Source organism: Oncorhynchus clarkii, chromosome 18 (genome assembly GCF_045791955.1).
Source record: "Oncorhynchus clarkii lewisi isolate Uvic-CL-2024 chromosome 18, UVic_Ocla_1.0, whole genome shotgun sequence".
Classification (NCBI taxonomy): domain Eukaryota; kingdom Metazoa; phylum Chordata; class Actinopteri; order Salmoniformes; family Salmonidae; genus Oncorhynchus; species Oncorhynchus clarkii.
Window position 1 is genome coordinate 4,146,528 of NC_092164.1, and position 13,797 is coordinate 4,160,324.

A 13,797-nucleotide genomic window follows, 5' to 3' on the forward strand; every position below is an offset into this window, starting at 1 on the left:
CTCCCTCTCTCTCTTTCTCCCGGTCTCTCTCTCACTCTCCCCCCCTCCTCTCTCTCTGTCCCTCTCTCTCACGGTCTCTCTCTCACTCTCCCCCATCCTCTCTCTCTGTCTCTTTCTCTCTCCCCCCCCTCCTCTCTCTCTCTCTCTCTCTCCCCCTCCTCTCTCTCTCTCCATCTCTCTCCTCTCTTCTGTAGTGTACATCAGTCTGTACTATGTAGCGTTCTATGTGATAATGACTGGCCTGTTCTGTCTGGCCATCTGGACTCTGATGTACACCCTGGACCCCTACACTCCAGACTACCAGGACCGCTTAACATCACCAGGTAACAACTGAGATGGCACCCTGCTATTCCCTATATAGTGCACTACTTTAGACCAGGACCCTATTCCCTATATAGTGCACTACTTTAGACCAGGACCCTATTCCCTATATAGTGCACTACTTTAGACCAGGGCCCACAGATTCAGCCCATTTGTAAAAATGTCCCTTCACTATTTACTATTTACAGTTGACTGTTTACTGCTCCTGTAAAGAAGTACATATTGTCCCTTGCATCCTTCACCCTCCCCTCCATCTCCTTCTCTTTCTGGCCCTCCCTGCTCTCTGTCTACCCCCCTCTCTCTCTTTCTCACTCTCTCCTTCTGGCCCTCCCTGCTCTCCGTCTACCCCCCTCTCTCCTTCTCTGTCTCCCCCCCCTCACACTCTCTCCTTCTCTGCCCCCCCCCCCCCGCTCACACTCTCTCCTTCTCTGTCCTCCCCCCTCTCACACTCTCTCCTTCTCTGTCCTCCCCCCTCTCACACTCTCTCCTTCTCTGTCCTCCCCCCTCTCACACTCTCTCCTTCTCTGTCCTCCCCCTCTCACACTCGCTCCATCTCTGTCCTCCCCCCTCTCACACTCTCTCCTTCTCTGTCCTCCCCCCTCTCACACTCTCTCCTTCTCTGTCCCCCCCCCTCACACTCTCTCCTTCTCTGTCCCCCCCCTCTCACACTCTCTCCTTCTCTGTCCTCCCCCCTCTCACACTCTCTCCTTCTCTGTCCCCCCCTCACACTCTCTCCTTCTCTGTCCCCCCCCCTCACACTCTCTCCTTCTCTGTCCCCCCCCCCCCCCCTCACACTCTCTCCTTCTCTGCCCCCCCCCTCACACTCTCTCCTTCTCTGTCCCCCCCCCTCACACTCTCTCCTTCTCTGTCCCCCCCCCCCCCTCACACTCTCTCCTTCTCTGTCCCCCCCCCTCACACTCTCTCCTTCTCTGTCCCCCCCCCCCCCTCACACTCTCTCCTTCTCTGTCCCCCCCCCTCACACTCTCTCCTTCTCTGTCCGTCCCCCCCTCACACTCTCTCCTTCTCTGTCCCCCCCCTCACACTCTCTCCTTCTCTGTCCTCCCCCCTCTCACACTCTCTCCTTCTCTGCCCCCCCCTCACACTCTCTCCTTCTCTGTCACCCCCCCTCACACTCTCTCCTTCTCTGTCCTCCCCCCTCTCACACTCTCTCCTTCTCTGTCCCCCCCCCCCACACTCTCTCCTTCTCTGTCCCCCCCCCTCTCTCACACTCTCTCCTTCTCTGTCCCCCCCCTCACACTCTCTCCTTCTCTGTCCCCCCCCCTCACACTCTCTCCTTCTCTGCCCCCCCCTCACACTCTCTCCTTCTCTGTCCCCCCCCTCACACTCTCTCCTTCTCTGTCCCCCCCCCCTCACACTCTCTCCTTCTCTGCCCCCCCCTCACACTCACTCCTTCTCTGTCCCCCCCCTCACACTCTCTCCTTCTCTGCCCCCACTCACACTCTCTCCTTCTCTGCCCCCCCCCTCACACTCTCTCCTTCTCTGTCCCCCCCCCTCACACTCTCTCCTTCTCTGTCCCCCCCCCCCCCCACACTCTCTCCTTCTCTGTCCCCCCCCTCACACTCTCTCCTTCTCTGTCCTCCCCCCTCTCACACTCTCTCCTTCTCTGTCCCCCCCTCACACTCTCTCCTTCTCTGTCCCCCCCCCTCACACTCTCTCCTTCTCTGTCCTCCCCCCTCTCACACTCTCTCCTTCTCTGTCCCCCCCCCACACTCTCTCCTTCTCTGCCCCCCCTCTCACACTCTCTCCTTCTCTGTCCCCCCCCTCACACTCTCTCCTTCTCTGTCCCCCCCCCCCTCACACTCTCTCCTTCTCTGCCCCCCCCTCACACTCTCTCCTTCTCTGTCCCCCCCCCCTCTCACACTCTCTCCTTCTCTGTCCTCCCCCCTCTCACACTCTCTCCTTCTCTGTCCCCCCCTCACACTCTCTCCTTCTCTGCCCCCCCCCCTCACACTCTCTCCTTCTCTGTCCCCCCCCCCCCCTCACACTCTCTCCTTCTCTGTCCCCCCCCCCTCACACTCTCTCCTTCTCTGTCCTCCCCCCTCTCACACTCTCTCCTTCTCTGTCCCCCCCTCACACTCTCTCCTTCTCTGTCCCCCCCCCTCACACTCTCTCCTTCTCTGTCCTCCCCCCTCTCACACTCTCTCCTTCTCTGTCCCCCCCCCTCTCACACTCTCTCCTTCTCTGTCCCCCCCCTCACACTCTCTCCTTCTCTGTCCCCCCCCCCCTCACACTCTCTCCTTCTCTGCCCCCCCCTCACACTCTCTCCTTCTCTGTCCCCCCCTCTCACACTCTCTCCTTCTCTGTCCCCCCCTCACACTCTCTCCTTCTCTGCCCCCCCCCCCCCCTCACACTCTTTCCTTCTCTGCCCCCCCCCTCACACTCTCTCCTTCTCTGTCCCCCCCCTCACACTCTCTCCTTCTCTGTCCCCCCCCCCCTCACACTCTCTCCTTCTCTGCCCCCCCCCCCTCACACTCTCTCCTTCTCTGTCCCCCCCCCCCCTCACACTCTCTCCTTCTCTGTCCCCCCCCTCACACTCTCTCCTTCTCTGTCACCCCCCCCCCCCCCTCACACTCTCTCCTTCTCTGTCCCCCCCTCACACTCTCTCCTTCTCTGTCCTCCCCCCTCTCACACTCTCTCCTTCTCTGTCCCCCCCTCACACTCTCTCCTTCTCTGTCCCCCCCCCCCCCTCACACTCTCTCCTTCTCTGTCCTCCCCCCTCTCACACTCTCTCCTTCTCTGTCCCCCCCCCACACTCTCTCCTTCTCTGTCCCCCCCCCTCTCACACTCTCTCCTTCTCTGTCCCCCCCCTCACACTCTCTCCTTCTCTGTCCCCCCCCCTCACACTCTCTCCTTCTCTTCCCCCCCCTCACACTCTCTCCTTCTCTGTCCCCCCCCTCACACTCTCTCCTTCTCTGTCCCCCCCTCACACTCTCTCCTTCTCTGTCCCCCCCTCTCACACTCTCTCCTTCTCTGTCCCCCCCCTCACACTCTCTCCTTCTCTGCCCCCCCCCCCCCTCACACTCTTTCCTTCTCTGCCCCCCCCTCACACTCTCTCCTTCTCTGTCCCCCCCCTCACACTCTCTCCTTCTCTGTCCCCCCCCCCCCTCACACTCTCTCCTTCTCTGCCCCCCCCCCTCACACTCTCTCCTTCTCTGTCCCCCCCCCCTCACACTCTCTCCTTCTCTGTCCCCCCCCTCACACTCTCTCCTTCTCTGTCACCCCCCCCCCCTCACACTCTCTCCTTCTCTGTCCCCCCCCTCACACTCTCTCCTTCTCTGTCCTCCCCCCTCTCACACTCTCTCCTTCTCTGTCCCCCCCTCACACTCTCTCCTTCTCTGTCCCCCCCCCCCCTCACACTCTCTCCTTCTCTGTCCTCCCCCCTCTCACACTCTCTCCTTCTCTGTCCCCCCCCCACACTCTCTCCTTCTCTGTCCCCCCCCCTCTCACACTCTCTCCTTCTCTGTCCCCCCCCTCACACTCTCTCCTTCTCTGTCCCCCCCCCCTCACACTCTCTCCTTCTCTTCCCCCCCCTCACACTCTCTCCTTCTCTGTCCCCCCCCTCACACTCTCTCCTTCTCTGTCCCCCCCCCCTCACACTCTCTCCTTCTCTGCCCCCCCCCTCACACTCTCTCCTTCTCTGTCCCCCCCCCCCTCACACTCTCTCCTTCTCTGTCCCCCCCCCCCTCACACTCTCTCCTTCTCTGTCCCCCCACCCTCACACTCTCTCCTTCTCTGTCCCCCCTCACACTCTCTCCTTCTCTGTCCCCCCACCCTCACACTCTCTCCTTCTCTGCCCCCCCTCACACTCTCTCCTTCTCTGTCCCCCCCCTCACACTCTCTCCTTCTCTGTCCTCCCCCCTCTCACACTCTCTCCTTCTCTGTCCTCCCCCCCTCACACTCTCTCCTTCTCTGTCCCCCCCCCTCACACTCTCTCCTTCTCTGTCCCCCCCCCCCCCCCCTCACACTCTCTCCTTCTCTGCCCCCCCCCACACACTCTCTCCTTCTCTGTCCCCCCCTCACACTCTCTCCTTCTCTGTCCCCCCCCCTCACACTCTCTCCTTCTCTGTCCTCCCCCCTCTCACACTCTCTCCTTCTCTGTCCCCCCCCCTCTCACACTCTCTCCTTCTCTGTCCCCCCCCTCACACTCTCTCCTTCTCTGTCCCCCCCCCCCCTCACACTCTCTCCTTCTCTGTCCCCCCCCCCCTCACACTCTCTCCTTCTCTGCCCCCCCCTCACACTCTCTCCTTCTCTGTCCCCCCCTCTCACACTCTCTCCTTCTCTGTCCCCCCCCTCACACTCTCTCCTTCTCTGCCCCCCCCCCCCCCCCCCTCACACTCTTTCCTTCTCTGCCCCCCCCTCACACTCTCTCCTTCTCTGTCCCCCCCCTCACACTCTCTCCTTCTCTGTCCCCCCCCCCCCCTCACACTCTCTCCTTCTCTGTCCCCCCCCCTCACACTCTCTCCTTCTCTGTCCCCCCCCCCTCACACTCTCTCCTTCTCTGTCCCCCCCCTCACACTCTCTCCTTCTCTGTCACCCCCCCCCCCTCACACTCTCTCCTTCTCTGTCCCCCCCCTCACACTCTCTCCTTCTCTGTCCTCCCCCCTCTCACACTCTCTCCTTCTCTGTCCCCCCCTCACACTCTCTCCTTCTCTGTCCCCCCCCCCTCACACTCTCTCCTTCTCTGTCCTCCCCCCTCTCACACTCTCTCCTTCTCTGTCCCCCCCCCACACTCTCTCCTTCTCTGTCCCCCCCCCTCTCACACTCTCTCCTTCTCTGTCCCCCCCCTCACACTCTCTCCTTCTCTGTCCCCCCCCCCTCACACTCTCTCCTTCTCTTCCCCCCCCTCACACTCTCTCCTTCTCTGTCCCCCCCCTCACACTCTCTCCTTCTCTGTCCCCCCCCCCCCTCACACTCTCTCCTTCTCTGCCCCCCCCCCTCACACTCTCTCCTTCTCTGTCCCCCCCCCCCTCACACTCTCTCCTTCTCTGCCCCCACTCACACTCTCTCCTTCTCTGCCCCCCCTCACACTCTCTCCTTCTCTGTCCCCCCCCCCTCACACTCTCTCCTTCTCTGTCCCCCCACCCTCACACTCTCTCCTTCTCTGTCCCCCCCTCACACTCTCTCCTTCTCTGTCCCCCCACCCTCACACTCTCTCCTTCTCTGCCCCCCCTCACACTCTCTCCTTCTCTGTCCCCCCCCTCACACTCTCTCCTTCTCTGTCCTCCCCCCTCTCACACTCTCTCCTTCTCTGTCCTCCCCCCCTCACACTCTCTCCTTCTCTGTCCCCCCCCCTCACACTCTCTCCTTCTCTGTCCCCCCCCCCCCCTCACACTCTCTCCTTCTCTGCCCCCCCCCTCACACTCTCTCCTTCTCTGTCCCCCCCCCCCTCACACTCTCTCCTTCTCTGTCCCCCCCTCACACTCTCTCCTTCTCTGTCCTCCCCCCTCTCACACTCTCTCCTTCTCTGTCCCCCCCTCACACTCTCTCCTTCTCTGTCCCCCCCCCTCACACTCTCTCCTTCTCTGTCCTCCCCCCTCTCACACTCTCTCCTTCTCTGTCCCCCCCCCACACTCTCTCCTTCTCTGTCCCCCCCCCCTCTCACACTCTCTCCTTCTCTGTCCCCCCCCTCACACTCTCTCCTTCTCTGTCCCCCCCCCCTCACACTCTCTCCTTCTCTGCCCCCCCCTCACACTCTCTCCTTCTCTGTCCCCCCCCTCACACTCTCTCCTTCTCTGTCCCCCCCCCCCCCACACTCTCTCCTTCTCTGCCCCCCCCTCACACTCTCTCCTTCTCTGTCCCCCCCCTCACACTCTCTCCTTCTCTGTCCTCCCCCCTCTCACACTCTCTCCTTCTCTGTCCTCCCCCCCTCACACTCTCTCCTTCTCTGTCCCCCCCCCTCACACTCTCTCCTTCTCTGTCCCCCCCCCCCCCCTCACACTCTCTCCTTCTCTGCCCCCCCCCTCACACTCTCTCCTTCTCTGTCCCCCCCCCCCCTCACACTCTCTCCTTCTCTGTCCCCCCCCTCACACTCTCTCCTTCTCTGTCCTCCCCCCTCTCACACTCTCTCCTTCTCTGTCCCCCCCTCACACTCTCTCCTTCTCTGTCCCCCCCCCTCACACTCTCTCCTTCTCTGTCCTCCCCCCTCTCACACTCTCTCCTTCTCTGTCCCCCCCCCACACTCTCTCCTTCTCTGTCCCCCCCCCTCTCTCACACTCTCTCCTTCTCTGTCCCCCCCCTCACACTCTCTCCTTCTCTGTCCCCCCCCCCTCACACTCTCTCCTTCTCTGCCCCCCCCTCACACTCTCTCCTTCTCTGTCCCCCCCCTCACACTCTCTCCTTCTCTGTCCCCCCCCCCCCTCACACTCTCTCCTTCTCTGCCCCCCCCTCACACTCTCTCCTTCTCTGTCCCCCCCCCTCACACTCTCTCCTTCTCTGCCCCCACTCACACTCTCTCCTTCTCTGCCCCCCCTCACACTCTCTCCTTCTCTGTCCCCCCCCCTCACACTCTCTCCTTCTCTGTCCCCCCCCCCCCTCACACTCTCTCCTTCTCTGTCCCCCCACCCTCACACTCTCTCCTTCTCTGTCCCCCCCTCACACTCTCTCCTTCTCTGCCCCCCCCCTCACACTCTCTCCTTCTCTGCCCCCCCCCCCTCTGTCCCCCCCCCTCACACTCTCTCCTTCTCTGCCCCCCCCCCCTCACACTCTCTCCTTCTCTGCCCCCCCCCTCACACTCTCTCCTTCTCTGCCCCCCCCCCTCTGTCCCCCCCCCTCACACTCTCTCCTTCTCTGCCCCCCCCCCCTCACACTCTCTCCTTCTCTGCCCCCCCCCCCTCACACTCTCTCCTTCTCTGTCCCCGCCCTCACACTCTCTCCTTCTCTGCCCCCCCTCACACTCTCTCCTTCTCTGCCCCCCCTCACACTCTCTCCTTCTCTGTCCCCCCCTCACACTCTCTCCTTCTCTGTCCCCCCCTCACACTCTCTCCTTCTCTGTCCCCCCCTCACACTCTCTCCTTCTCTGCCCCCACTCACACTCTCTCCTTCTCTGCCCCCCCCTCACACTCTCTCCTTCTCTGTCCCCCCCCCTCACACTCTCTCCTTCTCTGTCCCCCCCCCCCTCACACTCTCTCCTTCTCTGTCCCCCCACCCTCACACTCTCTCCTTCTCTGTCCCCCCACCCTCACACTCTCTCCTTCTCTGTCCCCCCACCCTCACACTCTCTCCTTCTCTGTCCCCCCCTCACACTCTCTCCTTCTCTGTCCCCCCACCCTCACACTCTCTCCTTCTCTGTCCCCCCACCCTCACACTCTCTCCTTCTCTGTCCCCCCACCCTCACACTCTCTCCTTCTCTGTCCCCCCCTCACACTCTCTCCTTCTCTGCCCCCCCCCTCACACTCTCTCCTTCTCTGTCCCCCCCCCCCCACACTCTCTCCTTCTCTGTCCCCCCACCCTCACACTCTCTCCTTCTCTGTCCCCCCTCTCACACTCTCTCCTTCTCTGTCCCCCCACCCTCACACTCTCTCCTTCTCTGCCCCCCCCTCACACTCTCTCCTTCTCTGCCCCCCCCCCTCACACTCTCTCCTTCTCTGCCCCCCCCCCTCTGTCCCCCCCCCCTCACACTCTCTCCTTCTCTGCCCCCCCCCCCTCACACTCTCTCCTTCTCTGCCCCCCCCCTCACACTCTCTCCTTCTCTGTCCCCGCCCTCACACTCTCTCCTTCTCTGCCCCCCCTCACACTCTCTCCTTCTCTGCCCCCCCTCACACTCTCTCCTTCTCTGTCCCCCCCCTCACACTCTCTCCTTCTCTGTCCCCCCCCCTCACACTCTCTCCTTCTCTGTCCCCCCACCCTCACACTCTCTCCTTCTCTGTCCCCCCCACCCTCACACTCTCTCCTTCTCTGTCCCCCCCCCTCACACTCTCTCCTTCTCTGTCCCCCCACCCTCACACTCTCTCCTTCTCTGTCCCCCCCCCCTCACACTCTCTCCTTCTCTGTCCCCCCCCCCTCACACTCTCTCCTTCTCTGTCCCCCCCCCCTCACACTCTCTCCTTCTCTGTCCCCCCCCCCCTCACACTCTCTCCTTCTCTGTCCCCCCACCCTCACACTCTCTCCTTCTCTGTCCCCCCCCTCACACTCTCTCCTTCTCTGTCCCCCCACCCTCACACTCTCTCCTTCTCTGTCCCCCCACCCTCACACTCTCTCCTTCTCTGTCCCCCCCCCTCACACTCTCTCCTTCTCCGTCCCCCCCTCACACTCTCTCCTTCTCTGTCCCCCCACCCTCACACTCTCTCCTTCTCTGTCCCCACCCTCACACTCTCTCCTTCTCTGTCCCCCCCATCACACTCTCTCCTTCTCTGTCCCCACCCTCACACTCTCTCCTTCTCTGTCCCCACCCTCACACTCTCTCCTTCTCTGTCCCCACCCTCACACTCTCTCCTTCTCTGCCCCCCCCCCCCCCTCACACTCTCTCCTTCTCTGTCCCCCCCCCTCACACTCTCTCCTTCTCTGTCCCCCCACCCTCACACTCTCTCCTTCTCTGTCCCCCCCCCCCCACACTCTCTCCTTCTCTGTCCCCCCACCCTCACACTCTCTCCTTCTCTGTCCCCCCCCCCTCACACTCTCTCCTTCTCTGTCCCCCCCCCCCCCTCACACTCTCTCCTTCTCTGTCCCCCCCCCCCTCACACTCTCTCCTTCTCTGTCCCCCCCCCTCACACTCTCTCCTTCTCTGTCCCCCCACCCTCACACTCTCTCCTTCTCTGTCCCCCCCCCTCACACTCTCTCCTTCTCCGTCCCCCCCCCTCACACTCTCTCCTTCTCTGTCCCCCCACCCTCACACTCTCTCCTTCTCTGTCCCCACCCTCACACTCTCTCCTTCTCTGTCCCCCCCATCACACTCTCTCCTTCTCTGTCCCCACCCTCACACTCTCTCCTTCTCTGTCCCCACCCTCACACTCTCTCCTTCTCTGTCCCCACCCTCACACTCTCTCCTTCTCTGCCCCCCCCCCCTCACACTCTCTCCTTCTCTGTCCCCCCCCCCTCACACTCTCTCCTTCTCTGTCCCCCCACCCTCACACTCTCTCCTTCTCTGTCCCCCCCCCCTCACACTCTCTCCTTCTCTGTCCCCCCACCCTCACACTCTCTCCTTCTCTGTCCCCCCCCCTCACACTCTCTCCTTCTCTGTCCCCCCCCCCCTCACACTCTCTCCTTCTCTGTCCCCCCCCCCTCACACTCTCTCCTTCTCTGTCCCCCCCCCTCACACTCTCTCCTTCTCTGTCCCCCCACCCTCACACTCTCTCCTTCTCTGCCCCCCCCCCTCACACTCTCTCCTTCTCTGTCCCCCCCCCCCCTCACACTCTCTCCTTCTCTGTCCCCCCCCCCCCTCACACTCTCTCCTTCTCTGTCCCCCCACCCTCACACTCTCTCCTTCTCTGCCCCCCCCCTCACACTCTCTCCTTCTCTGTCCCCCCACCCTCACACTCTCTCCTTCTCTGTCCCCCCACCCTCACACTCTCTCCTTCTCTGTCCCCCCACCCTCACACTCTCTCCTTCTCTGTCCCCCCCCCTCACACTCTCTCCTTCTCCGTCCCCCCCTCACACTCTCTCCTTCTCTGTCCCCCCACCCTCACACTCTCTCCTTCTCTGTCCCCACCCTCACACTCTCTCCTTCTCTGTCCCCCCCATCACACTCTCTCCTTCTCTGTCCCCACCCTCACACTCTCTCCTTCTCTGTCCCCACCCTCACACTCTCTCCTTCTCTGTCCCCCCCCCCCCTCACACTCTCTCCTTCTCTGTCCCCCCCCCCCCCTCACACTCTCTCCTTCTCTGTCCCCCCCCTCACACTCTCTCCTCTCTCAGTCGCTCTCTTTTTCTCTTCCCCCTCTTTCTCTCTCACCGCCCCCCCCCCCCCCCCCCCCCACACTATCTCTGTAGTTTATACAGTCTGTGACCATATCTGGGATGGTGTCGGCTAACCTCTGCGTTGTGTGTGTGTGTAGGGGTGATGGTCTGGCCACCTACATACATTGAGGAGGATGTAATACTCAGCTACAAATTGTCTGATAAAACCAGCCAGAGGAAGATGTCCAACTGCCTCAGCAACTTCCTCAAACGTCAGTGTCCAAGATGGCACCCTACATAGTGGACTCCTGTTGTCCAGACCTGAGGCTTCCATCCCATTTCAGACTTGATCAGTCAATTACCTCAAACCAACCTACTACAGTTGCTAGTCAATGCTTTGACCTCCCTGCATCACAAATCATTAAATCCCTCATTTTTTTCCCTCTCCCTCCCCTCTACCTCTCTGTCTGACTCCTCTCTCTCCCCTCTACTTCTCTGTCTGACTCCTCTCTCTCCCCTCTACCTCTCTGTCTGACTCCTCTCTCAGCCTACAATGACACGTCTCAACATTCTAACCATAACTGCACCAGGGGAGAGTACTTCAAACAGGAGAAGTTTGAGGCTCCACGCCATACCAAGTACTCCTGCCGCTTCACCCAGAGCATGCTGGGACGCTGCTCCGGCCTGGACGACCCGACGTTCGGCTACAACGGCACCACGCCCTGCGTCATCATCAAGATGAACAGGGTGCGTTCAGTCACAGACCAGCTGGAAATATTACATTATGTTATGAACATGACATTTACAAGTGAGGATGCTATAACACATTATAATACATTTATAACCTATTAGGAAATTGCACTGACATGCATGATGTTTCTAACCCAGATCATCAACTTCCTGCCCAACAACGGGACTGGCATGGCTCCTCATTTGAACTGCACTATACTGGTGAGTATAAACCAAGATGGCTACTCAACACAAAGCCATATATTTATATAGAAATACATCTGTGGCTCTGCTCAACACGGCTGGCCAGGAAGACAGTTTCTCAGAACGTGAAATCTAGTCTGCCAACAGTATTTAATGGATGGTTGGTGTGTGTGTGTGCGCAGAGCGGCCATGAGAACATAGACATGATCGAGTACTTCCCCACCAACGGAACCTTCGACCTGTCCTACTTCCCATACTACGGCAAGCTGGCTCAGGTAACCACGACAACCACGTCTTCTTCTCTCCATGGAACTCATGTTATTTTGTGAAACTCAAATGCATGGTTCACTTACCCCTGGGGTGTATTCATTTGTCAAATTCCGTTGCAAAACGTTTTGCATTGTAATCCATTCACCATTTGATCTAGGAATCTAACGTAAGCGAACAGAGCAAAAAGGAACAAGCCGGGGAAGGATAAACCTGAATTTGTCCCAATACAAACTCTACATTTTCGTGAGGCAAAACACTTCCCGTTTGGGGTAAATGGTTTCCGTTCGCAAAAAAGTCAGACTAATGGATACACCCCTGCATGAACCCCCTCTATTGATTTACAGCAATGGACACACAGTTCATTCAGAAAGTTCAGACCACTTGACTTTTTCCACATTTTGTTACGTTGCAGCCCGTAATGACAAAACGAAAACAGTAAAATAATATATGTTGCAACCTGGAAATATCACATTTCATTCACAAGTATTCAGACTCTTTACTGAAGCACCTTTGGAAGTGATTACAGCCTTGAGTCTTCTGGGGATGACGCTACAAGCTTGGCACACCTGTATTTGGGGAGATTCTCCCATTCTTCTCTGCAGATCCTCTCAAGCTGTCAGGTTGGATGGGGAGCGTCGCTGCACAGCTATTTTCAGGATTCTCCAGAGATGTTAGATCAGGTTTAAGTCTGGGCTCAGAGACTTGTCCTTAAGCCACTCCTGCGATGTCTTGGCTGTGTTTAGGGTCGTTGTCCTGTTGGAAGGAGAACCTTCACCCCAGTCTGAGGTCCTGAGCGCTCTGGAGCAAGTTTTCATCAAGGATCTCTCTGTACTTCGCTCCGTTCATCTTTGTCTTGATCCTGACTAGTCTCCCGGTCCTTGCCGCTGAAAAACCTCCCCACAACCTGACACTACCACCACCATGCTTCACCGTAGGGATGGTGCCAGGTTTCCTCCAGATGTGATGCTTGGCATTCAGGCCAAAGACTTCAATCTTGGTTTCATCAGACCAGGGAATCTTGTTTCTCATGGTCTGAGAGTCTTTGGATGCCTTTTGGCAAACTCCAAGCGGGCTGTCATGTGCCTTTTACTGAGGAGTGGCTTCCGTCTGGCTGCTCTACCACCAGAAGGACAACCATCGGCACAAAGGAGCTCTGTCAGAGTGACCATCGGGTTCTTGGCCACCTCCCCCCCATTGCTCAGTTTGGCCGGGCGGTCAGCTCTAGGAAGAGTCTTGGTGTTTCCAAACTTCTTCCATTGAAGAATGATGGAGGCCTCTGTGTTCTTGGGGACCTTTAATGCTGCAGAAATGTTTTGGTACCGGTCCCCAGATTTGTGCCTCGACACAATCCTGTCTCAGAGCTCTTCGGACAATTCCTTTGACCTCAGTTCCCTGACGTGCACTGTCAACCGTGGGACCTTACAGACAGGTGTGTGCCTTTCCAAATCATGTTCAGTCAATTGAATCACAGGTGAACTCCAATAAAATTGTAGAAAATTCTCAAGGATCAATGGAAACAGGATGCACCTGAGCTCAACTTCGAGTCTCATAGCAAAGGGTCTGAATACTTATGTAAATAAGGTATTTGTTTTTTATTTTTAATACAATTTGCGGAAATGTCTAAAAACATGTTTTCGCTTTGTCATGATGGGCTATTGTGTGTAGAATGCCGAGGAGTGTTTTTTATTTTTAAATACATTTTAGAATAAAACTCACACAAAAAAGTCAAGGGGTCTGAATACTTCTTGAAGGCACTTTTATCATAGTTTGATAGAGAGCACATCTTTGCCATAATTGTTAAAAATAAAGCATTGTGGCAGTTGGTCCCTCTATCCAACTATGGATAAACATAATTGGTATGAACCCTCTCTTGGTCTTCCTCCACACAGCCCACCTACGTTAACCCTCTAGTGGCTGTGAAGTTCCACCTGGTCAAAGAGAGGGAGGCTAAGATCCAGTGTCGTGTGGTGGCCCACAACATCGCCTATCAAGACTCATACGAACCATACCAGGGGAAGGTGGTCTTCCTGCTCAAGGCTCTGAAATAATATATTTTACTAGACAAGCCAGCAATCCAACCATCTAGGTCCTAACCATGGTCAGAGCCATAGAGCTGGATAGTGTTCCTCATCTTTGCAATTATGACAGAATGGGAAGTGCAGTTGAGGGCTTTCTCCATTTTAAAGTAGTCTGTGGGAAGATATCTTCACAATTTCGTCAACAGGTATGTCCTTAACCCATCGACGTTCCCACCCAGTTCTAGCCATCTATCCTCGTCTATGATCCCAACCAAGGCAATCTGGTAACCCATGAAAAAGGAGTCTCACACTAGCTCAACAACAACCTAATAACCAGCGGTTGGACAGACCAGCTGTCTTCTTCAGGGTATGATGGTAATTCAGTTATTGCCTCCGAGGTCCT

General features: G+C 58.1%; 1 protein-coding gene across 1 annotated transcript in view; it reads left to right on the forward strand.

The window, feature by feature from the left end:
* The window catches only part of LOC139372895 (potassium-transporting ATPase subunit beta-like), a 14,591-nt gene extending 958 nt beyond the window's left edge, over window positions 1-13,633 (forward strand). The window contains exons 2-7 of the mRNA XM_071112753.1: window positions 195-323; window positions 10,332-10,445; window positions 10,721-10,920; window positions 11,062-11,124; window positions 11,289-11,381; window positions 13,266-13,633. Coding sequence (XP_070968854.1) covers window positions 195-323; window positions 10,332-10,445; window positions 10,721-10,920; window positions 11,062-11,124; window positions 11,289-11,381; window positions 13,266-13,424 — 758 coding nt within the window. The 3' untranslated portion in view covers window positions 13,425-13,633. The remainder of the gene's footprint in view (window positions 1-194; window positions 324-10,331; window positions 10,446-10,720; window positions 10,921-11,061; window positions 11,125-11,288; window positions 11,382-13,265) is intronic.
* The last annotated feature ends 164 nt before the right edge of the window (window positions 13,634-13,797 follow it).